Below are 26047 nucleotides of genomic sequence, written 5' to 3' on the forward strand. Positions count from 1 at the left end.
AGTGCCTGTAATTGCACGGAATGCACTGTATTTGGTGTTTCAGCTGCAGGCACTCAGCCGGCCTGTTCTGTCCATGATTTAATTATTAAATAAAACAATTGGATCCCTCGGGGTATAGTTCAATTACTTAGAATACGATAGTAGCACCAGCCTACTTATCAAACATACCAATGATTTGAGGAAAAAGGAAAAAATGCAGAACACCCACCAAAAATAGTATTCAATAATATATTCAGAAATAGATTTCAAATATTCAAGGCTGTTGCAGTTTACAAATTCAATTGCAATCGGGAATAAGTGACTAAGGTGAAAAGATGACGTGTGGTGATTGGTGAAATTGACTGTGCACTGTATACATGATAGATACATGTGCATTCAGGAGAGGGGGGAAAAATGTCAGTTTGTTCTTATTATTTTAGCACATATGCTCCAGGATCCATTGGCAAGTTTAAAATGTGATCATGAGCGTTATGCAGACATATGTTGTGCGTCGACGTTTCGACCCCGTTGGTAGCGCAATGAGTAAACTGCGTCAGGGTGGGTCTTCAGCCCGTCCTGAGCTAAAATAATAAGGACAAACTTGGCTGACCTCTTGCTGACCCTGGCGCTCACCCACTCCGGCAGACCCTGCCGCTCACCCACTCCGGCTGACCCTGCCCCTCACCCTGCCGCTCACCCACTCCGGCTGACCCTGCCGCTCACCCACTCCGGCTGACCCTGCCGCTCACCCACTCCGGCTGACCCTGCCGCTCCCCCTCTCCGGCTGACCCTTCCGCCCCCCCTCTCCGGCTGACCCTGCCGCTCACCCCATCCGGCTGACCCTGCCGCTCACCCACTCCGGCTGACCCTGCCGCTCACCCACTCCGGCTGACCCTGCCGCTCACCCACTCCGGCTGACCCTGCCGCTCACCCACTTCGGCTGACCCTGCCGCTCCCCCTCTCCGGCTGACCCTGCCGCTCACCCCATCCGGCTGACCCTGCCGCTCATCCCCTCCGGCTGACCCTGCCGCTCATCCCCTCCGGCTGACCTTGCCGCTCTCCCCCTCGACTGACCCTGCCGCTCACCCCCTCCAGCTGACCCTGCCGCTCACCCCTTCCGGCTGACTCTGCCGCTCACCCCCTCCGGCTGACTCTGCCGCTCACCCCCTCCGGCTGACTCTGCCGCTCACCCCCTCCGGCTGACTCTGCCGCTCACCCCCTCCGGCTGACTCTGCCACTCACCCCCTCCGGCCCACCCTGGCGCTCACCCCCTCCGGCCCACCCTGGCGCTCACCCCCTCCGGCCCACCCTGGCGCTCGCCCCCTCCGGCCCACCCTGGCGCTCGCCCCCTCCGGCCCACCCTGGCGCTTGCCCCCTCCGGCTGACCCTGGCGCTCGCCCCCTCCGGCCCACCCTGGCGCTCGCCCCCTCCGGCTGACCCTGGCGCTCGCCCCCTCCGGCTGACCCTGGCGCTCGCCCCCTCCGGCTGACCCTGGCGCTCGCCCCCTCCGGCTGACCCTGGCGCTCACCCCCTCCGGCTGACTCTGCCGCTCACCCCCTCCGGCTGACTCTGCCGCTCACCCCCTCCGGCTGACTCTGCCGCTCACCCCCTCCGGCTGACTCTGCCACTCACCCCCTCCGGCCCACCCTAGCGCTCACCCCCTCCGGCCCACCCTAGCGCTCACCCCCTCCGGCCCACCCTGGCGCTCACCCCCTCCGGCCCACCCTGGCGCTCACCCCCTCCGGCCCACCCTGGCGCTCACCCCCTCCGGCCCACCCTGGCGCTCGCCCCCTCCGGCCCACCCTGGCGCTCGCCCCCTCCGGCCCACCCTGGCGCTCGCCCCCTCCGGCCCACCCTGGCGCTCGCCCCCTCCGGCCCACCCTGGCGCTCGCCCCCTCCGGCCCACCCTGGCGCTCGCCCCCTCCGGCCTACCCTGGCGCTCGCCCCCTCCGGCCTACCCTGGCGCTCGCCCCCTCCGGCTGACCCTGGCGCTCGCCCCCTCCGGCCGACCCTGGGGCTCGCCCCCTCCGGCCCACCCTGGCGCTCGCCCCCTCCGGCTGACCCTGGCGCTCGCCCCCTCCGGCTGACCCTGGCGCTCGCCCCCTCCGGCTGACCCTGGCGCTCGCCCCCTCCGGCTGACCCTGGCGCTCGCCCCCTCCGGCTGACCCTGGCGCTCGCCCCCTCCGGCTGACCCTGGCGCTCGCCCCCTCCGGCTGACCCTGGCGCTCGCCCCCTCCGGCTGACCCTGGCGCTCGCCCCCTCCGGCTGACCCTGGCGCTCGCCCCCTCCGGCTGACCCTGGCGCTCGCCCCCTCCGGCTGACCCTGGCGCTCGCCCCCTCCGGCTGACCCTGGCGCTCGCCCCCTCCGGCTGACCCTGGCGCTCGCCCCCTCCGGCTGACCCTGGCGCTCGCCCCCTCCGGCTGACCCTGGCGCTCGCCCCCTCCGGCTCACCCTGGCGCTCGCCCCCTCTGGCTCACCCTGGCGCTCGCCCCCTCTGGCTCACCCTGGCGCTCGCCCCCTCTGGCTCACCCTGGCGCTCGCCCCCTCTGGCTCACCCTGGCGCTCGCCCCCTCTGGCTCACCCTGGCGCTCGCCCCCTCTGGCTCACCCTGGCGCTCGCCCCCTCTGGCTCACCCTGGCGCTCGCCCCCTCTGGCTCACCCTGGCGCTCGCCCCCTCTGGCTCACCCTGGCGCTCGCCCCCTCTGGCTCACCCTGGCGCTCGCCCCCTCTGGCTCACCCTGGCGCTCGCCCCCTCTGGCTCACCCTGGCGCTCGCCCCCTCTGGCTCACCCTGGCGCTCGCCCCCTCCGGCTGACCCTGCCGCTCACCCCCTCCGGCTGACCCTGCCGCTCACCCCCTCCTGCTGACCCTGCCGCTCACCCCCTCCTCTCTTTACAACAAGGCCCTTTTGCTCTACCCAGAGTTCATATACACGTATTTGTGGGGTGCTGGTAGATGTCAGTTAGGGGACTCTCTCCTCAACACCGTCTGGCACGTTTTTAGGTCTCGCCTAGCGTTGCAGCACCCATGTGTTGCTCGCTTGGCGAGACATATTGTGAGCAAGGAGATTTCAGAAGGGGACTTGAGGCCCGCCCATCACGTTCATTCGGTCTCGTCAACGTTTATGCTAAACGCTGGCTTCCTATTAAAAAGGATGCTTTTTGGCCACTGCCCTTTCTCCCTTTCGTCTGGCCCATCCGGACTGGCTTGTCTGCTTCACGGCTGTCATGAAGCAATTTCTTATCTCAACATCTGTTTCACTCGGCCGCGTGTTTATTTTTGCATCGCGCTTTCACTTAAAGTGAAAGTGTGATGCAAATATAAACAAGCGACTGCCTTCGCGCAATGGCGAGCGCTTGGTTCTTAAGAAAACAGATTGTGATTCTCCATGTCTTATGACTAAGGCGATATAAGGAACCAGCACATTTTCAATTCCCTGTCCTCACCAGATCCAATTGACTATTCATCTTTTTTTGCTGCATATCTCAATGTCTAAGCCTCCTGGATCAATCTACAGTGGTCTTCGTGTCAAGCGTTGACGGCCATCGTGCTAGCTAGAAATTAAATATAGACTTGTCTGTCCCCATGAAAGCAGGTCTGTAGCAGACTTCATTTTCAGCAGTGATGTAATTGTGTTTATGCGCGCCATCTGGGCTTGCCACAGAGCTAGAAATGTATAGCTGCTGAGTGGCACCTGTGTGCTAATCCCGGAGCTTGAAACGGATATCTACCTCCTGTATCCTCCCTCACACTCCTCTGCCAGCCCCAACTCGACACTCTCTTACCTCACAAGCGGACAAGAAAATGAATTCAGATGGCTCGTCACGCAAAGACTGGCATTTGATTAAGACGGAGAAGGAGCTATCTTTAACGTCATCCCAAATATAGACGATGACGTAGAGTTTGTGTGAGGCTGAGAAGAGATGCGTGCCAGCAGTCTCTTATATCCTCGAAGCACGCATGTGAGTTGTGCACAGTCTCCGGACGTGAATAGAAGGCACATGCGGGCGAATTGCTGGATACTGACTGATAGCTTCACAGAGCAAACTTAAGGAAGGCGCCCATTCCCCGCCACAGACAGCAAGACTGCCTACCGTCTATTTATGCTGCATCTTTTTCAAATCCAACAGATTTGTTTTGGAAGAGCGAAGTTTGCTGACATTTTATTCAGACCAGTGTGGCAAGACTGGGTCACATCAGTTTTTTGTTTTTTTTGTTCCAAAGTGCCTCTCCTTGTCTCTGTGTCGCACATAAGACGCTCCCACAACTCAACTCATTAATTTGCAAATCGCAGGAGGCAGGCGACCAAGTAAGTTGTAAATGACATTTGTACACATGCCCTGTGAACATTCTTACTGCAGTACATTGTTCCACCCAGGCTTGTCCATGTCCGCGCTTATTCCAATGCATCTCGTCCAGGCAAAACCATGTCCCTCTGCAGGGAATAGCATAGTAATGTAGTTCTGGAATCTTCTCGGGCGCGCTCAGGCCATTGTTCTGTGCTGAGGGTGCCACCTGTGGAGTGGAGAAGTGTGGCTCAATGGTTAGAGCGGCAGACCCTGATGCAGAGGTCTAGCCCGGGACCAGGGTTCAATTCCCGCCTCGGCGGGTCTTGGGCTCAATTTCCTCCGACCTGGTAATTCTCGCCTTGGTGCCTATTCTAATCATGAGTCCCACTCGGCAACTCTGGGCAGTAGCTTGCTTAATCTCCACAACGGCCCCAACAACGCTGGGATGCCTGGCTTCACCCTGGGGGTGCCCAGGAGTGGGCACCTCACAGGGAAAAGCCAGGAAGGGTTCCACAGCGGTATGCGTACAAGCGCCGAGATACCCTCATGGGTTGATTCGTGCGCTATACAAGTACTACTACTTTTACATTTACATTACCTGGAGTTTGGGGGCCCGTGCACCTCGATTTACGCAAGTTTAGGCTATTGGCATTGAAACTGACAATGCCTTTTATTTGTATTTTAAAACCAAAACATTAATAAAAAACAATGTCATTTACAACGCCAATAGCCCTAATTTAAGCAAATACGAGAGCTATTGCATTTCCAATGCTTGTTAATCTTTGTAAAGCTCTTGGGAGTAATACTACATCAAACCACTAGATGGCGAAGTTCTACAAGGCATGTGATGTTCTAACTCAAGTCACTGCAGAAGTGCTGCTGGAAAGTAACCTCAGTTCTCCCATTGAAAGATTGCTTTCAGTGGCCTCCCCGGCTGAAACTGTGTCACAGACTGTACATTTGATCAAATTCTTAGCTCTAGGAGTTTATTATGAAAAGTTACAACAAAGGTTGTAGATTGAAGGCATGTGATAAAGAAGACGGGCCTTTAAGGGTGATTGTTAGTGCCCTGTGTTAGAGCTGATAAACGTGTTTTAGTTACATGGAATCTTTGAAATAGTCCAGGTGTTCGGTGCTGGTTACTGTTTAACTTAAATCACTGACTCTCTCTAAAGTGCTGAAAACTGTGCCACAATCCCACTTACTTTTTGGGATCAGTTATGGAAATTCCCTCCTCACTGGACTTCCAAAGAAGAGCAGGAGCAGAGACAAGGGGGGAATGTAAGGGACTGGGGAGACAAGAGTAGTAAAGTTATTTATGTTTATATTATTTTCATTTGGAAGCAGTTCAACCTAATGTAGAAATAGTGAGCAGTGCCGATATTTATTTTTACACTTGATTAGTAAACAAAATAAAATATTGAGTAATAATCCTACATATACACATTAAAATAGGTTGTACTACTTTTACATGAGGGAGTAGTCAGTGTTGCATTAAGTGTCTAAAGAAACCTGGGTGGCCAAGCGGGGCATATAATCTGTGGTTGGTTGAAAGAAGCAGATTCCACCCAATAGTAAACACTTCAAATTGGGCTTTCTCTGATGCGCACTGTGTGGGTGTTCAACATGTTTCAGCTCTGGAATGAGTAATAAGGGCTTTCATCAGGACAGTAATATTGTATAATTGTCAAATGTGGACAGAAGTGATGGCGCTGTCAGCCGAAGCAGATAATCCGAGCTGACCAATATTGTACAAAGCTGCAGTTATTGTGCCTGTGAGTCAACCAGCTGCACAAGGTGTGAACATCCTCGCAGGTGGATCAAGTGTGTGAATAAAACCCGCATCATGGGAAGGAGTAGATACTCGCCTTGAAGAAGTCTTCCAATCAGTTCTGTGTTGACCAGAGTTCTTGCGCACCAGGCTCTCTGTTGGTCTTGAGAAGCAAAAGCTATCTCGAAATAAACATTCACTAACTATAGGTGATGGCGTGACGCACTCTCTGGCCAGTGACAAACATGGGTGTATGGCTCTCATTAGTGCAGCAGGTGTAGTTGCACCAGGGACCTGGTGCGGGGGGTCACTGGACCATGAGTGCAAGTACTCTTTACTCCCAGTCGCTAGGGCCCCTGGCACCTTTGATAAGCCCATGCCACTGGTCGAATTGGGATCTGGCATAGACTGCAGGGATAACTTGTGAATAGTAAGTATTTTAGAGGGCGTGGAGTGCGTTGAACAGAAGTGATAGTTTTTTAATCAAATCCAGGTTATGAAATTTTGGGCATGGGGGGTAATAATGATTACCACATGGCACAAAATACATTGACCCTGTGCATGCAGACTCTGTTTTTAGGTCTCGCCTGTCAATGCGCTTGCGCATTGAGCTTGCGAGAATATAGGGGCTTAACCAGAGCTTAACCATCGGCGGCGATGTGATGCTGTGCCCGTGAAAAAATCGCATGCACATCACAGTCACCAGCCTCCCTCCCACAAGCTTCCCCTAGAGTGCGCTCTGCCTCAGGCATTTCTCCTCCCCTAATTTATTCACTGCCCACGGCCGTGCGGCCGTACTTTCACGGCCGCCAGGCCGTGTCTCGCGTTTCCACTTCTCTTTCTTTCTTTCCATCTTATCTCGCACCCTCTTTCTTCCTCTCAACTTCTCTTGCCTTCACCCTTTTCACTCCATGTCTTCGTTCTCCCTTCTCTCCCTTTCTCTACCCTTTCCCCGCCACATCGCATTAGTAGGCAGCCCACCCCCCTCCCTCTTCATATGGTCCCTCGAGCTGCAGGCAGCCCACCCCCTCCCTCTCCAGCGCCTGCCTCCTCTCTGCCCACGCATCGCTCGGCGCGCCTTTTCTATTCATTTTTTATTCAAGGTAGCCAAATCTTTTGAGTCTTCAGTAATATTATCAGGTGGTGTTATATGGCTGGCAGGCAAGTGTGGAAGGAGAAAATTGCAGATGTTGAAGCACGACATAGAAGGGGTGAGTCTGGAGGCAGTTAAGCGTGAGCGACAAAGGAGCCAGTGCTCATAAACTTGCTGGTACAGCAATCCAACTAAAAGTTCCTGTTTTGGTGGCCTCCCTAAAAGAATAATCAGATTCGGGGGGACGCCTGTTCAGCCACCTGGATTTTACTCCATGTTGCGGGAGGGGGCAGGACTCTAAGACCCAGCCTGCACAGCGGATTGCACGCAGCCACCGTCAACCTTGGTGCGCCAGAAGGCGCCTAAAATCACACAGGGCTCCTGCAGTGCGTGCATGCTTTTACTTCGCCCTGAAACCCGACCCTCCCTCCTTGCTACCACAACATCGTGCTCACAACCCCTGACCCGCCCCCCCCAGCATTCCTTCACCTCCATTGAGCCTCCTGCAGGCCGGGAAAAAATCCACTTCAAAGGCCTCCGCCTGTACCCATCCCCCTTGCGCCTCCTCCCCTGCCATGCGACCCCGTCAGGTGACACCCATACTCCCCTTGGGACTTTAAACACTGTGCCAGGCGCCTTTATGCCACCCCGTTGCCTCACCCCACACCACACCGAATTCCTCTTTTTCGAAACTGTGGCTCATTAATACTCTGCCCAGGATCACTGGATGTTCTTGAGCTACACCAAGATCTAAACATTATTCCCCCGCTCCAACAATGGCAGTTTTGAACACAGGACCCCTCCGCTCCTGCATCCAAGCCGATGCTCCCGCAGCAGCCCCCACCACTTCACCGCTACCCACCGGCACCTACCCTCTAGAACCAACATAGCATGCCCAACCACGCTCCAAGCCCGTCACAAAGCGCCACAACACCCATCCTCCTTCCCCAGGAAGCGCACCTCCCCACACATATCTCCTGCAATCCGGTCTCCCTCCGTGCCCAGCATGCCCACCACGAATCACAAACCATCTGAATACCAGTGCACCACAGTACCCTTTCTGCCTACGACTAAATCAGTTATTTGAAGCCCCTACCCATACAATTTTTGGCCTCGGTGCCAGGACTGCTGTTCTAAAAAATCGCAACCAGCGTAAACTCATTTAATCCTAAACTCTCACCCCCATTCTCTGTTTTTCGGTCTGTTTACCAGTGCTTATTGCCAGGCATTTTTTTGGGGGTTGTATATGCACTGCATGCACAGGTTAGTCTCTCCATTGGCTCACTTTTGTTTGCATATGGTTGAGCTTTCTATACATTTTTATGGAGGCAATGCCATTGATCTGGCTAATGCACCGCAGCGCCCCCAACATCGTGCTCCCAACCCCTGACCCCCCCAGCATTCCTTCACCTCCACTGAGCCTCCTGCAGTCCGGGAAAAAATCCACTTCAAAGGCCTCCGCCTGTACCCATCCCCCTTGCGCCTCCTCCCCTGCCATGCGACCCCGTCAGGTGACACCCATACACCCAGTGGGACTTTAAACACTGTGCCAGGTGCCTTTATGCCACCCCGTTACCTCACCCCACACAACACCGAATTCCTCTTTTTCGAAACTGTGGCTCATTAATACTCTGCCCAGGATCACTGGATGTTCTTGAGCTACGCCAAGATCTAAACATTATTCCCCCGCTCCAACGACGGCAGTTTTGAACACAGGGCTCCTGCATCCAACCACCAAATGCATTACTACCAAGCCGATGCTCCCGCTGCAGCCCCCACCACTTCACCGCTACCCGCCGGCACCTACCCTCTAGAACCAACATAGCATGACCAACTACGCTCCAAGCCCGTCACAAAGCACCACAACACCCATTCTCCATCCCCAGGAAGTGCACCTCCCCACACATATCTGCTGTTCTCTTCCACCGCCTCCTTTTTTAACTCCCTGTTCTCTTCTCCCGTGCTGATCTGCTGCTCTATTCCACCCGCCTCCTTCTTTAACTCCCTGTTCTTTTCTCCCGTGCTGATCTGCTGCTCTCTTCCACCACACCACCTTCTTTAACTCCCTGTTCTCTTCTCTTCTCCTGTGCTCATCTGCTGCTCTCTTCTACCCGCCTCCTTCTTTAACTTCCTGTTCTGTTCTCCCATGCTGATCTGCTGTTCTCTTTCACCCCGCCCCCTTCTCCAACTCCATGTTCTCTTCTCCCGTGCTGATCTGCTGTACCCTTCCACCGCCTCCTTCTTTAACTCCCTGTTCTCTTCTGCTGTGCTGATCTGCTGCTCTCTTCCACATACATCCTTCTGTAACCTCACACACACATACATACAACCACGCACACACACACACATACAACCTCACACATACAACCACACACACACAACCACACACATCTATCTATCGCCCTCACTCTATCTATCTATCTATCTATCTATCTATCTATCTATCTATCTATCTATCTATCGCCCTCACTCTATCGCCCTCACTCTATCGCCCTCACTCTATCTATCTATCGCCCTCTATCTATCTATCGCCTTCACTCTATCTATCTATCGCCCTCACTCTATCTATCTCCCTCACTCTAGCTATCGCCCTCACTCTATCTATCTATCGCCCTCACTCTATCTATCTATCGCCCTCACTCTATCTATATATCGCCCTCACTCTATCTATCACCCTCACTCTATCTTTAACCCTCCCTCTAGCTATCTATCGCCCTCACTCTATCTATCTATCGCACCACCACAGCATCACTCAGGGGCACCACAGCATCACTCAGGGGCACCACAACATCACTATGCGCTACTACCGCATCACTGAACGCCACAGCATCACTCGTCGCCACCACAACATCACTCAGCGCCACCACAGTATCAATCTGTGCAACCATTTAACAACAACTGGTTCAAATATGTTCTCTCAAAGTATCAAGCTTTATTACACATATCACAAAAAGATGTTAGTATTTCACTTCTGTTCTTGGATTTTCGTCACAATAAAATACACTGAACATAATCTTCCAAAAGTTATTTACAAAAGTTTAAGCTATTGCCATTATAAATTACAATAACTTTTATTTAAGTAATAATTATTTTAAAAAATTAAAAGCCATTGTTATTTGTAATATCAATACATCCAAGTCACGTAAATACAAAACATGTTGCATTACAAATGCTATAGGTGTCACATTTGCAAAAGATAAAATTATTGGCATTGTAAATGACAAAGGTATTAATTTCAATATTTTCAAAACCAACACATAAATAAAAAATGTGTCATTTACAAGACCAATAGCTCAAACTTTCCTAATGGGAGACCGGTTGCATTGCAAATGCTTGTTCTTTTTTTTGTAAACTCCTATGCACTTAGCCTCTAATGCACCTTGTGTATAAAACGAGTCGGCCTGACCAGGGTTTGAACCAGTGACGCGGAGGTCGCGGACAGGCCTGAGGCACAATGTACTATCTTACGAGGTGATAACTAAGTTCCCTTTCCACAGGATTTCCCTCCATACCCCCCTGCTCTGCAGCGGCTGGTCCTGCAGGTGTGTATTCTGTGTCTGGTTCACCTGTGCCCCTTGCGCCATGTTCCCATCCCACACGTGCTGTGTCGCTCTTATGTCGTTGCTGTGCTGTTTCTTGTCGCACGTCGTTTCCACCCTCTTGGATTTCTTGGTGCATGGGCTGCTGTGTTGTTCCTTTTGTTCTTTTGTGGCCTGGTCTTGTGGTAAGATGCTTGGTGGTAAATGTCCTAAGATGTTCCCCAGAACCGAGTGGGACAGGTGCCATTGACAAAATCATCACATTTCAAGGTGTTTCTAATCCAAACATTGGTCAGAGTCTCTCCTACAGATGACAAAGGCTACCTTCAAAGCTGAAAGTAGTACAGCAGTGTTGTTTCTTTGTGTCCAGCCCGAAGTGACCAGGACTTCTTGTGTTTCTCCCGCGCAGGAAGGAGATGGAGCCAATCCGAAGACCCTTTCCTCTCAGAAGCTGTCCCCCAAGTGGTGCTTCCTGGACTGTGAGTATCGGGGTGCAGCGAGTAAAGTTAAGAGTGAAGTAAACTGTGTGGAGGATGCACGGACTGGGCTACAGTGTAAATGGAAAAAACACAACACCAATTTCAAGGAAGGGCCTAAGGGAAAAGTTTAACTCCTTGCATGCTCATGACGAGCTGAGCTCGTCATGAGTGACGGTGCTCCGGTGCTCATGACGAGCTGAGCTCGTCATGACCGCGCCCGTCCCGTGGAACGCTCGCATGCTGGGCTGATTCCCCCGCTGTGCTGAACGTTCCATTGGAACGGGCGCGGTCATGACGAGCTCAGCTCGTCATGAGCACCGGAGCGTCGTGGCTCATGACGAGCTGACCTCGTCATGAGCATGGGGGCGCTGTACGCGCCCCCCAGCACAGCGGGGAAATACCCCGAGCAGCGAAGGGGTTAAAGACCACAACAGATTTGAATGCCCAATTCTAGTACAGTATTAAACCAAAGCGAACCCGGGGGTCTAACAAATTAAGAGCATAAACGGTACACGTTATCAAATCTCACCTGATTCTAAGGGGAGTCCTTTTAACCCCTTGGCCGTGGCGCTAATTCCGCCGCGGTGCTGGGGGGAGGGGAGGCGCGCGGTGCCGACATGCTGGTGACGGAACCACTCCGTCACCAGCCACGGGTGGGCTGTGCTAATGACGGAGTGGTTCCGTCACGGCCCCGCCTGCCTAATAGAACGCGCTGCGCAGGCGCGGCGGCCGGGCCGTGACGGAACCACTCCGTCACCAGCCATGGGTGGGCTGTGCTAATGACGGAGTGGTTCCGTCACGGCCCTGCCTGCCTAATAGAACGCGCCACGCAGGCGCGAAATGAACGCCGCGCAGGCGCGGCGGCCAGGCCATGACGGAACCACTCCGTCATTAGCACAGCCCACCCGTGGCTGGTGACGGAGTGGTTCCGTCACCAGCATAGAAGGGGTTAAAGAGGACGGAATCCCATCACCCACCGAGGTTGCTTGCTTCATCATCTGGGACCTCCCCTTGGTTGCAAAACCTAGTGCGACGAAGGGCTGCAACCCCCTCCCTAGGAGGGAGGCGCTCAGGGGTGTTTTAGTTGATCAAGAATAAGATCTACTCAGATCCATTATAGGTGAAGCGGTATATATGTTTTGAAGGTGATGGTTGCAGTGCGTGCAGTGATGAAGTGAAAAGTGCTTAAAATTGGCTATCAGGAAGAAAAACACCTTTAATTAGAATTATGCTGGTGTCAAAAAACAAAACTAATGCGTCTGCAGCTTAGAGTGACCCTGAGAGGGGCAATCCTGGGGCGGGTCTTGCAGCTCACAGGATCCCTGCCTTTCTCTGAATTCCCCCAGGTCTTATTTAGTGTTATTCCCCATTCACTGCAGCACAGACTCCGGGGCACTGCGGCGTCTATGGGTTGATCCCTGTGAAGCTTCGCGCCCCACATTCCTATCCTCTGAGGGAGCTCATGTGCGCCAAGTGCTCGTCCCATTGGAGGGGTCCCTGGGCCAGGATTGAAAGGGTTCACGGTTCGATCCCCGGCTCCGGTGGCAGCTCAGCACCATGTGACTATGGGCAGTAGCTCACTTAATTTCCACGACCGCCTCCAGCCCCGTCAGACCCGTAAGGGTGAGTAGTTTGCGCTTAACAAATACGGATTTACATTTATATTGAAAAGGTTTAATGCACACCAGCGTACTTTATTGTTAGCCAATGAGGGCCCTGCCTTGGGGTTATCAGTCTGCTGTGGCTCTGTGGTCTACACAAAATGTGTCGGCCTGGCACTCGTTACCCCCTCGTTGGAGCTGCTGAAGGCCTGCCCATGCTGCCACCTTCACTCACCAGCTGGGGTTTTGTCTGACATCACTCGCAGGTTGGTCCAAAACAAACCTCTTACAAAGTGTAAGGAAGGCCGGGCACACTTATCAACAAAAGTGCTTGTAGAGCACATCTGGAGAAAGACTCCAGATGGGCAGCCTGCTGGAACCAGGTCCAACAAGATGAATGGCAAAGGCAAAGGCAGACCGTCCAGCGCTTAAGTAAGTGGTCAAGAAAAATAGTCCACCTGTATCACCATTAGATCATGGCCTCAGATACACCTTCAAGGACACCCTACTGTCCACAAATACTGCCTTCCTAGCAAGAACCAGCCTCAAAAACTCACTAGCTTTGGCATGTCCTACCCACCCCCAACGCCTACTACATTGGGCCACTCAAAGAGAAAAAGAACCTTGAGTCAGCAGGTCCAACCAACTACAGACCATCTCCGAAAGCCAGTTTGTAGGTAAACTGATTGAAAGAGTTGCCTTCGCTCAGATCTCCAACCTAGCAGAAGAAAACAACCTCCATTTACAGCATCAAACAAGAACGTTCCCAGGCGGAGGCACCGAGTCAATGGCGCGAACCATAGATCAGTGGCTGCACTATGACTGCTGAGTCGGCACGCCACCTTTAACTCTGTCCATGGATGGACTGGAACCTGCCACCCCCCTCCTCCCCCAACGCCTGGAGACCCTCACAGGTGAGTAGTCGCGCATAACAAACACCTGATTGATTGATTGATCCACCACCAGTTCCTGCTGCCAAGACTGGTGTCAATTGGCTTCCACAGAAGCATCTAGTGCCAGATCTGCTGACGCCCAATATAGGGTTATCACTCTGCACTTGTTCATTTCAACTTCTTTCTGCCACAATTAAACCGAATCTACCGGTTCGATCATCTCCTCTCTCTTCAACATGTAGCCTTCTTCTGGAACTCAAGTCCTTCCGTTTACCCCGCTACGACACATGGATCCTCCTCAGACCTCAAGTCCTTCCGTTTACCCCGCTACGACACATGGATCCTCCTCAGACCTCAAGTCCTTCCGTTTACCCCGCTACGACACATGGATCCTCCTCAGACCTCAAGTCCTTCCGTTTACCCCGCTACGACACATGGATCCTCCTCAGACCTCAAGTTCTTCCGTTTACCCCGCTACGACACATGGATCCTCCTCAGACCTCAAGTCCTTCCGTTTACCCCGCTACGACACATGGATCCTCCTGAGACCTCAAGTCCTGCCGTTTACATCGCTACGACACATGGATGCTCCTCAGACCTCAAATCCTTCCGTTTATCCCGCTACGACACATGGATCCTCCTGAGACCTCAAGTCCTTCCGTTTACCCCGCTACGACACATGGATCCTCCTCAGACCTCAAGTCCTTCCGTTTACCCCGCTACGACACATGGATCCTCCTCAGACCTCAAGTCCTTCCGTTTACCCCGCTACGTCACATGGATCCTCCTCAGACCTCAAGTCCTTCCGTTTACATTGCTACGACACATGGATCCTCCTCAGACTTCAAGTCCTTCCGTTTACCCCGCTACGTCACATGGATCCTCCTCAGACCTCAAGTCCTTCCGTTTACCCCGCTACGACACATGGATCCTCCTCAGACCTCAAGTCCTTCCGTTTACCCCGCTACGACACATGGATCCTCCTCAGACCTCAAGTCCTTCTGTTTACCCCGCTACGTCACATGGATCCTCCTCAGTCTGAAAAACCTAAAGTATCTAGACTCTTGGGCAATCACTTCCTCTGTGCCATCGACCAATGGCTGCTGAGATACAAACTTGTTGACCGTGAGGCAACTCCTTATCTGGAACTATCTGGCCACAGGAGCAAAATTCTCTGCCAGGGATATCAACGGACGTATAAAGTCTTGGGGCTCAACCAGGGCTCCGGCCGCTCTCTGGTCCCTCTGACCAGGTCACGGGAAGGTCCCCTGAATGAAGTCACAGGAAGACCCTCTACACCATGCAAGCTCTGTGGGGCATCTTGTACAGACCAGGGTCCCGCTCCGGCTACAGGCCGCCATCAAGCTGACCATTTCTGGACTGAATTGCACCTCTCTACCTGGGGGGCTAGCTCCTCCCACTCCGAAGACTGCAAAGGAGCAGACTTGTGGGAGCAGGACATCTGCACACCCTCGCCCATGAGAAGGCACCACACATGCGCTCCCAGAGCTTTACTGCTACTTATGGCCAGCCAATCATCAGCAAGATACTGCAACTTGTCCACTGGGCAATGCAATTCATGGCAAGGGGCCATTATTATGACCGGTATCGAGATTGGTCCAGGCGCCCTGCAGCACAGAACTACGTATCCTGACCCTTATCAAGGAGGCCGCACCCATTATATGATTGCGATATTTCGCACCTGCGAGACAGACGCTGCTATTTACGAACGCCAGGAGCTTACTCGAGCAAGCTCGCATCACGCGTATTACAAGATACAGCGGCAGGAAGAATATTTCTCTTCACCATCCCAATTACCATGATTGCCCTGAAGAAGTTCATTGTTCAATGAACGAAACGTGTTGGCTGGAACTTTGTATTGTCGGATGACATTTAAAATAAAGGATTGATTTTGATACAACAAAAACAAGTAAACATAATTTATTTTAAAAAACACCCTGGGTAGTGCACCACTCTAAATTCTGGTGAAGTGGCCATTATTCGTTGAAGTGGAGCAGGAAAGGGAGCAGGTGTATAGAAAAACAGCAAGAAAGGGAGAAACCAGGGATGAAAAAGAAGCTGCAATAGTGGGATAAAGACCCCAGAAGTGTACGGTGTGGTGGATGAAAGAGGCGAGGATGGATAGAAACCAGGCAGGGGCTCCAAAACGTATTACTTTTACAAACTAAGGTCTGGATAAGATGGTGGTTGCAGATGCTTCGAGGGAGACCCCCTGCGTTTGCGTTCTCTTTAAATCAGTCACAATGGTCTGGACTTCACATAGGTCTGAGGTCTTACACCAATACTTGTCATTCCGTTTCTTTTCCTTTTTATGTTTTTGTTCTCCTATTTTTGTTTTTAGGTCTCGCCTGTCGATGCGCATGCGCATCGAGCAAGCGAGACTATAGGGGCTCATCCACTCTTTATCTAACTTGCAAGGAATCGTGGCGATTCCTTGCAGTGCCCGTGACTTTTAAGCTCAATGCGCATGTGCATTGAGCTTAAAAGCGCGTGCACAGCCGCCCGCATTCCTCCGACACCTTTGAAGTGAAGCTTAGCTTCACTTCAAAGGCCCGGCTTCTTCACACCCACATGCCGCTCTGCCCCGCTCCGCCCCCTCCCCTGAGTCATCCTGCCTGCCCAGACTTCTCCTCCCCCCTACTTACATCCCGCTTTCACTTGTTTTGTGACTTCACACTTGCCCCTGTCCCTTCAAGGCAGCCCAGCTTCTCCCAGCAGGCAGCCCACCCCCTCCCTCTGCACCCACGTGAACAGCCCCGGGCCTGGCTGCGTCCTTCCTTGTAATACTTTCGAAGTTCAGTAGCCAGCTTGCCACTGCAATGCTTCAAAACCTTCACATGGCTCTCAAGTTACCATCCGTTGCATACTTGTTTTTATACTACGCAATGGAGGCATTACCAAACTGCGCACTACCCAAAACGCACGTCTCCTACATCTCCCACCTCCGAGCCCCTCCATCCACGTCACCTTCCGCCTCAGACAAGACTTCATTACATCCCCGGGATTCGAACCCCCTCCCGCCTAATCTTGATGTGTGCGCGTGCTTGCAGCCCACTAATGCTAATGTCGTCTCCCCGCATCGCATCCCTTCCACTAATCCCCTCTTTGTCTCCCAGATACATTTTTTTTCTTGAGCTGAATGTCTCTCGCTTTCTTTCTTTGACTACCTGTCTCTCTTTTTCTTCCATTGACCTTCTGTCTGCCTGTCTTTTCTACTTGGCCTCGCTCCTCTCTTTATGCTTCTATCTCACTCCACTACCTGTCTCTGCCTCTCTCACTAACCACTGCCTGGCTTGCCTCTCTCTGTGACTGCCTGTCTCAGCTTCTCTTTCTCTTTGACTGTCTCTCTCCTCTACCCCTCCCGTGCGCGTGCTCTCTCCTGAGTCTGCTGCCGGTCTCTCTCTCTTTGACTGTATGCCCCCCCCCCCCTTGCGTGCTCTCTCCCCTCTACAGCCCCCCTCTGCCTTGCGCTCCATGCCGCAGTCTCCCCCTTCATCTTTCATTTATGGCTGTGGCCCCACCAGCCAGAACCAAAAAAATTGCAGAAATATTTTTGAACGGGGCGAGGGATTCTGCGAGTCCGCTTTCCATGAAAGAAAGCCACAGGGAGGGGGAGCTCACACCTCACGGGCGAGTTTATGGCACCCCAAAACAGTTGTCGCCAGCTCTCACACCAGAAAACCATGTGGAAGACTGTAAACGGCCTTCAAAGACCATCTTCACACCTCAGGGCATGCTTGGGGGGCCATTACTGGGTGGGAGTGGTAGGGTCAGTCGCCAGGGCCTCCATACCAACTGTCCTACCAGATTGTGGCGGGGACTCTCCAACCGTACCGGTGTTCATAAAGTGCGCGAGTGCGTCCGGCAGGCGTCTGAAGAGTGGAGTTGCAATCTGTATGTATATGTCGATGGTGTTGAGCGCTTTCTTCAGAGAAATGTATAACCTACAGGCAGCAGGTCCTGTTTCCTGAAGCGTGGACTCTTACTTTTAACTCTTAAGATAATATAAAAAGTGACGTAATGTGGAGAAATAGCACCGGCCATTGCTCAAGTACTAGTAGGCAATTCAGATTGTGATGTGTGCTATATTAACATTTATGTAACAGTCCGCGCTCGAGCGCCCCCACCCCACACACTTCTTATCCAGGTCACAACACTAAAACCACATGCAGTGATCCGAGTTTCTCAAATGAAAACCGAATTCAGAACACCCACCCAATCCCCTCGGGCGTTTTTCTTTCCCTCGCTAAACAATCTTGTAGTCTCTCCATTTCGCCATGCTCTGCCTAGCTCCTTTCACGCCCCTCACCTCCCCCTCAGCTCTCCCGTATTACAGCTGGTTCGCACCTCCAGCTGTCACCCCCTCCCTCCACTCCACAACCAGGCTCCGTTTCAAAGGCAGCCAATTACTGTTTGCATCTTTCCGGGGTACCGAAAGAGAGACATGCAAACACACACACACATAGACACACGCGCGCACTCTCTCTCTCGTTGCCTCCCCACCCTCTCTCTCACACCGAGATTCATATAGGCACAAAACACAGACTCAAATACGGACAGCCACAAATCAGTGCAAACAGATGAGAAACACAAAATGAAAGATAAAGACACGAAATGCACAAGGAAAAATAAATAATCACAGGGCAATGTAAATAGGTGATACACACACACACACACACACACACACACACATTACATACACGAAATAAACAAACAAAACGAAATAGGCAGTGACAGAACAGAATGTAGCTGGCTTCAATATTTGTCACCCCATCCAACCCCCCTCCCGCAACCTTCCTTCCAATCATCCAGCATGTCTATGTTGGCACTGACATGAGCTCATATCATAGTTCATGTGCAACAGTGTTTGAGGGGTATTTTGATATTTCCTAGAAAATGTAATAACATTTCACTTTGTGCCTCCATCGGTCCTTGGGGTCCAAGAAGACCATATACACACAGCTCACATACCTCTAATTAAACCCTATCTCAAGTCCACAGACGCAGCAGTGCACTGTACAATCATTACACGCAGGAGGCAGCCAGGGCAGCCGAGAGTGCACGTTTCTCATGCATGCAGGGAACTCATAGCATCAGTTTCACTCACATGGTACTGAGGTTCACTCTCACACAAGAGGTAACGTTCTCTGTCTTCACTTGCCAGGGCAGAAGTACCTACTCACAGCACCACTCTGCACCACCACAGCATCACTCAGCACTACCACAGCATCACTCAGCACCACCACAGCACCACTCAGCACCACCACAGCATCACTCAGCACCACCACAGCACCACCACAGCAGCACCACTCAGCACCACCACAGCACCACTCAGCACCACCACAGCCTCACTCAGCATCACCACAGCACCACCACAGCACCACTCGGCACCACCACAGCACCACTCAGCACCACTCAGCACCACTCAGCGCAACCACAGCATCACTCAGCGCAACCACAGCATCACTCAGTGCAACCACAGCATCACTCAGCCCAACTACAGCATCACTCAGCCCAACTACAGCATCACTCAGCGCAACCACAGCATCACTCAGCGCAACAACAGCATCACTCAGCGCAACCACAGCATCACTGGTTCAAATATGTTCTCTCAATGTTTCAAGCTTTATTACAAATATCACAAAAAGATGTTAATATTTCACTTCTGTTCTTGGATTTTCGTCACAATAAAATACACTGAACATAATCTTCACAAAAGTTAGTTACAAAAGTTTAAGCTATTGCCATTATAAATTACAATCACTTTTATGTAAGTATTAATTATTTAAAAAAATTAAAAGCCATTGATATTTGTAATATCAATACATCTAAGTCACATAAATACAAAACCTGTTGCATTACAAATGCTATAGGTGTCACATTTGCGAAAGTTATAACTATTGGCATTGTAAATGACAAAACTATTAATTTAGAAATTTTCAAAAACAACACATAAATAAAAAAATTGTCATTTACAAGACCAATAGCTCAAACTTTCCTAATACGAGACCTATTGGCTATGCCAATGCTTTTTTGATTTGTAATTCTTTAGCATTGGCTACAAGAAATAAAAATGCTAAAGATTTACAACAAAAAACCCATAAACAATTCTAAAAGCACTAACTCTAATGCTGCGAGACCTATTGCATTTCCAATGCTTGTTTTCCTTTTTGCCCCTAAAATGTGTGGTTTTCCAAGATACAGACGTCACCTCCTGTAGAGCAAGCTTCCAGGGGCTGTAATGTAAGTCCTTCTCACCCTTCCATACCAAGGTCTTATGCTGTCTCGCCTGGACTACGGCTGGTCAGTCTATCCAGGTAGTGGTCAAGAGTTTACAGATGGTCTAGAGTGCTGCAGCCTGTTGACTCGAAGGCCTCCTCCCTGGCAACCTCGCATTGGCGACCAGTCTGCAAAAGATCACCTTCAAATCTCTGTGTCTGGCCCACATGACGTACAACAAAAGTCCCCTCAATCCAGCGGTTTCTTACCCCTTACAGCCCCAAAATATCACTCCGCTCTGCAGACCTGGGACTTCTCTTAGGCATAGATTCATGATGGTAAATTACGCTCGCGACCAGTATTTTTGCATTTGGGATGCATCATCCCAAATGCAAAAATCTCAAAATAAGAAATCGCAAAATTGCGATTTCTTGCATTTTACAATCTCAAATTGAGATTCCTTAAATGCAATGCATTAAAGTTTAAAAAAATAGCGATTTCGCTAATAGGGCTCGCAAATTACCATGAAGTTGAACTTCATGGTAATTTGCAAAAACTTTGAAAAATGCACTAAAGTGCAGTTTTCAAAGTTTCATGTTGCGCACACACATGCCCTAAGGGCATGTGTGTGTGCAACATATGTGCAGAGATCATTTTCAGGGGTGCAACAGGGTGTCCTTGGGACACCCCTGCACCCTTGAAATCGCATTCTCAATTTGCGATTCGCTAATTGCGATTCGCAAATTGAGAATGTCTTCCCATTCATTCCTATGGGCCTCTAGGCCCATAGGAATGAATGGGGAGGTATTCCTTAATTGCGACTCGCAATTTGCGAGTTGCAATTAAGGAATTTTAAGAAATCGCTATTTTCTAAGCGATTTCTTTTTGCATAGCCTTTTGCTATTCCTTATTAGTGAATGGATGCTTGATGAATTTGGGGGCACATTCATAAAACTAAGAAAGCCAAAAGCAGGGGGAGGCGAGGAGGGGGGTTGCGTATTTTTATTTATTTATTTTGCCTTTTTGGCATCCAAAACTTTGGACCTCTCTCCCTCTGCCTTTAAGACTGACCAACAAAGAAATTAACTTTAGGAAATGTCTCAAACCCACCTCTTCTGAGTGAAATACCCACCGCGCTATCTATGGGAAGCACAGGACTGTAGCGCTGAGAGGCCCGCTGGGTAGCCCAGCGCTTTACACATTCCTAGCACACTGACCTCGGTGCGAGGGGGCAGCGATCCCTCAAAGAGGGACTAAAGAAGCAAGAATTAGGGGCAGGTGATGAGCTCTGGGTCTGATGCAGCACAGACACACCTGCCTCTCTGCCTCCGGCGCAGCGGGGAGCCGTGCAGCAGCTGTGGGGCCCTTTGGGGCCCCGTTGGGCCCCCGCTAAGAGGCCTCTGTTGTCGTGCACTCAGCACCTCCTTCTGAACCCTCAATGCCAGCAGGGCCAATAGGGAAGGAGCTCTGTCTTTGAGGTGCCTTCAGCCCCCACCAGCAGGACTTATTCGGTGCAGCCGTAGATGGTAGTAGGGCCCTCACCGAGGGGCCCCACTGGGTCCAGGAGGGAATGATGGGGTCGGGCCCTCACTCTCTCGCTGGAGTAGATCACTCTGTGCTATGAAACGTCATTGTTCTTGGGCCTTTCCAGGAGTTGTGAGAGTGAATTAGGAGATGGGCGGAGTTTGGGCCCTGGGGGGGCCGCCCCCCTTGTGTTCCCGCCCAGGAGCCGCACGCACGCCCTCCATGGCGTTCCGGCCCACCCCCCCCTGTTTATAAACAGACCTTTGTTGGAGGGCTTCTCGCTGCACTCGCCGCGTTCCTGGGCCCGGACCCCCCTCTGTGACATTCAGAGTTTGTTCCTGGTCTGAAAGTGCCTTGTTTTCGCTTCTTTTTTGTGCTTTTCTTTTTCTTAAAGGAAAATATGACAACAGCCCCCGAGCAGGGGGTCCCGCTAAGGCTGCAACAATGGCCGCCTTAGTAACTGGGGCTGAGAACGAGGGGCCAGTGTTCCTCTCCGCTGCAGGGGGCCCCAAGGCGTCAAAGGAGCCCCCAGACCCAGTCCAGGGACAGAGAATGTGAGAAGGGGAACTCAGCAAAACCCAAGTGAGGTGGCGAGCATTCCACCACTGCCGCCCCTTTACGATCCCTCCGAAGAGACCTTTGTTAATGCACACTCTAAGCTTCTGCCTATCCCTCCGAAGAGACCTTTGTTAATGCACACTCTGGCTTCAGCCTATCCCTCCGAAGAGACCTTTGTTAATGCACAGACCGGCTTCAGCCTAGCCCTCCGAAGAGACCTTTGTTAATGCACACTCTGGCTTCAGCCTATCCCTCCGAAGAGACCTTTGTTAATGCACAGACCGGCTTCAGCCTAGCCCTCCGAAGAGACCTTTGTTAATGCAGACTCTGGCTTCAGCCTCGCCCTCCCAAGAGATCTTTGTTAATGCTCACTCTAGCTTCAGCCTATCCCTCGAAGAGACCTTTGTTAATGCAGACTCTGGCTTCAGCCTATCCCGGCGAAGAGACCTTTGTTAATGCAGACTCTTGCTTCAGCCTATCCCTCCGAAGAGACCTTTGTTAATGCACACTCTGGCTTCAGCCTATCCCTCCGAAGAGACTTTTGTTAATGCAGACTCTGGCTTCAGCCTATCCCGCCGAAGAGACCTTTGTTAGTGCAGACTCTGGCTTCGGCCTAACCCTCTGAAGAGACCTTTGTTAATGCAGACTCTGGCTTCAGCCTATCCCTCCGAAGAGGTCTTTGTTAATGCACACTCTGACTTCAGCCTATCCCTCCTAAGAGACTTTTGTTAATGCACACTCTGGCTTCTGCCTAGCCCTCCGAAGAGACCTTTGTTAATGCACACTCTGGATTCAGCCTAGCCCTTCTAAGAGACTTTTATTAATGCACACTCTGGCTTCAGCCTAGCCCTCTGAAGAGACCTTTGTTAATGCACACTCTGGCTTCAGCCTATCCCTCCGAAGAGACCTTTGTTAATGCACAGACCGGCTTCAGCCTAGCCCTCCGAAGAGACCTTTGTTAATGCACACTCTGGCTTCAGCCTAGCCCTCCGAAGAGACCTTTGTTAATGCAGACTCTGGCTTCCGCCTATCCCTCCGAAGAGATCTTTGTCAATGCAAACTCTGGCTTCAGCCTAGCCCTCCGAAGAGACCTTTGTTAATGCAGACTTTGGCTTCCGCCTACCCCTCCGAAGAGACCTTTGTTATGCACCGACGGGCTTCAGCCTAGCCCTCCGAAGAGACCTTTGTTAATGCAGACTCTGGCTTCAGCATATCCCTCCAAAGAGACCTTTGTTAATGCAGACTCTGGCTTCAGCCTTGCCCTCTGAAGAGACCTTTGTTAATGCACACTGTGGCTTCAGCATAGCCCTTCGAAGAGACCTTTGTTAATGCAGACTCTGGCTTCCGCCTATCCCTCCGAAGAGATCTTTGTCAATGCAAACTCTGGCTTCAGCCTAGCCCTCCCAAGAGACCTTTGTTAATGCACACTCTGGCTTCAGCCTAGCCCTCCAAAGAGACCTTTGTTAATACACACTCTGGCTTCAGCCTAGCCCTCCGAAGAGACCTTTGTTAATGCAGACTCTGGCTTCAGCATATCCCTCCAAAGAGACCTTTCTTAATGCAGACACTGGCTTCAGCCTAGCCCTCCGAAGAGACCTTTGTTAATGCAGACTCTGGCTTCAACCTATCCCTCCGAAGAGACCTTTGTTATTGCAGACTCTGGCTTCAGCCTAGCCCATCGAAGAGACCTTTGTTAATGCAGACTCTGGCTTCAGCATATCCCTCCAAAGAGACCTTTGTTAATGCAGACTCTGGCTTCAGCCTAGCCCTCCGAAGAGACCTTTGTTAATGCAGACTCTTTGTTAATGCAGACTCTGGCTTCAGCCTAGCCCTCCGAAGAGACCTTTGTTAATGCAGACTCTGGCTTCAGCATATCCCTCCAAAGAGACCTTTGTTAATGCAGACTCTGGCTTCAGCCTTTCCCTCCGAAGAGACCTTTGTTAATGCAGACTCTGGCTTCAGCCTAGCCTTCCGAAGAGACCTTTGTTAATGCAGACTCTGGCTTCAGCATATCCCTCCAAAGAGACCCTTGTTAATGCAGACTCTGGCTTCAGCCTACCCCTCCGAAGAGACCTTTGTTAATGCAGACTCTGGCTTCAGCCTAGCCTTCCGAAGAGACCTTTGTTAATGCAGACTCTGGCTTCAGCATATCCCTCCAAAGAGACCCTTGTTAATGCAGACTCTGGCTTCAGCCTACCCCTCCGAAGAGACCTTTGTTATGCACAGACCGGCTTCAGCCTAGCCCTCCAAAGAGACCTTTGTTAATGCAGACTCTGGCTTCAGCCTAGCCCTCCGAAGAGACCTTTGTTAATGCAGACTCTGGCTTCAGCCTTGCCCTCTGAAGAGACCTTTGTTAATGCACACTGTGGCTTCAGCATAGCCCTTCGAAGAGACCTTTGTTAATGCAGACTCTGGCTTCCGCCTATCCCTCCGAAGAGATCTTTGTTAATGCAGACTCTGGCTTCAGCCTAGCCCTCCGAAGATACCTTTGTTAATGCACACTCTGGCTTCAGCCTCTCCCTCCGAAGAGACCTTTGTTAATGCACACTCTGGCTTCAGCCTAGCCCTCCGAAGAGACTTTTGTTAATGCACACTCTGGCTTCAGCCTATCCCTCCGAAGAGACCTTTGTTAATGCACACTCTGGCTTCAGCCTAGCCCTCCGAAGAGACTTTTGTTAATGCAGACTCTGGCTTCAGCCTAGCCCTCCGAAGAGACTTTTGTTAATGCAATCTCTGGCTTCAGTCTATCCCTCCGAAGAGACCTTTGTTAATGCAGACTCCGGCTTCAGCCTAGCCCTCCGAAGAGACTTTTGTTAATGCAGACTCCGGCTTCAGCCTAGCCCTCCGAAGAGACTTTTGTTAATGCAGACTCTGGCTTCAGTCTATCCCTCCGAAGAGACCTTTGTTAATGCAGACTCTGGCTTCAGCCTAGCCCTCCCAAGAGACCTTTGTTAATACACACTCTGGCTTCAGCCTAGCCCTCCGAAGAGACTTTTGTTAATACACACTCTGGCTTCAGCCTAGCCCTCCGAAGAGACCTTTGTTAATGCACACTCTGGCTTCAGCCTAGCCCTCCGAAGAGACCTTTGTTAATGCAGACTCTGGCTTCAGCCTAGCCCTCCGAAGAGACCTTTGTTAATGCACACTCTGGCTCCAGCCTATCCCTCCGAAGAGACCTTTGTTAATGCACACTCTGGCTTCAGCCTAGCCCTCCGAAGAGACCTTTGTTAATGCACACTCTGGCTCCAGCCTAGCCCTCCGAAGAGACCTTTGTTAATGCACACTCTGGCTCCAGCCTAGCCCTCCGAAGAGACCTTTGTTAATGCACACTCTGGCTCCAGCCTATCCCTCCGAAGAGACCTTTGTTAATGCACACTCTGGCTTCAGCCTAGCCCTCCGAAGAGACCTTTGTTAATGCACACTCTGGCTCCAGCCTAGCCCTCCGAAGAGACCTTTGTTAATGCACACTCTGGCTTCAGCCTAGCCCTCCGAAGAGACCTTTGTTAATGCACACTCTGGCTCCAGCCTAGCCCTCCGAAGAGACCTTTGTTAATGCACACTCTGAGGCTGGACTGTGGTGTCCCCCAGTGTCCTCGAGACCCCTCTGCCGGGCCACGTGCCCCAAACCTCGTGAAGTGGCCGCAGCTCTCGCGAGACGTGGCCACGAGGCCAGGCTGTGGTTACAGCCAGCTGTGCCTCACACGTAGCACTTTATGGACTGCCAGAGGTGCAGGGGGGGGGCGGCAGATGTTTTTAATAGGCGGCCAGAAGTGCAAAGGTCTTGTCGTCTGAGTCACTGTTCTTCTTTGTTGTTTCTTTGTTTCCAGGAATCGGCCCTCGCTTTTGAAGTGGTCGAAGCAAAATAGCAGAAAAAGTGGCTCGATGAAGCGGCTCGTGTCCCAAGATGTGGAACCATCCTCTCTCCCTCTTTGCCCCCTCTCCCCCCCCCCCCCTCACCCACCTGAAGTTGAACAACTTCCCTGCTGTCCAAGACCATCGAACCTCAGAAGTGCACATCAGACAGAAAACCACGCACCACAAATGTGCCTCAATGTATCAGACTGGGACATGGGCCGGTTTC

General features: G+C 51.9%; 1 protein-coding gene across 12 annotated transcripts in view; it reads left to right on the top strand.

Moving 5' to 3' along the window:
- The window catches only part of DGKZ (diacylglycerol kinase zeta), an 818573-nt gene that overhangs the window by 678665 nt on the left and 113861 nt on the right, over positions 1–26047 (top strand). For 7 of the 12 annotated variants that reach the window (XM_078684404.1, XM_078684403.1, XM_078684396.1 and 4 more), the window contains 2 exons: positions 10630–10674; positions 11081–11150. In XM_078684404.1, coding sequence (XP_078540530.1) covers positions 10630–10674; positions 11081–11150 — 115 coding nt within the window. The remainder of the gene's footprint in view (positions 1–10629; positions 10675–11080; positions 11151–26047) is intronic. The other 5 variants (XM_078684405.1, XM_078684397.1, XM_078684406.1 and 2 more) reach the window with 1 other exon arrangement.

This window comes from Lissotriton helveticus, chromosome 3_2, assembly GCF_964261635.1.
Source record: "Lissotriton helveticus chromosome 3_2, aLisHel1.1, whole genome shotgun sequence".
NCBI classification, from domain to species: Eukaryota; Metazoa; Chordata; class Amphibia; order Caudata; family Salamandridae; genus Lissotriton; species Lissotriton helveticus.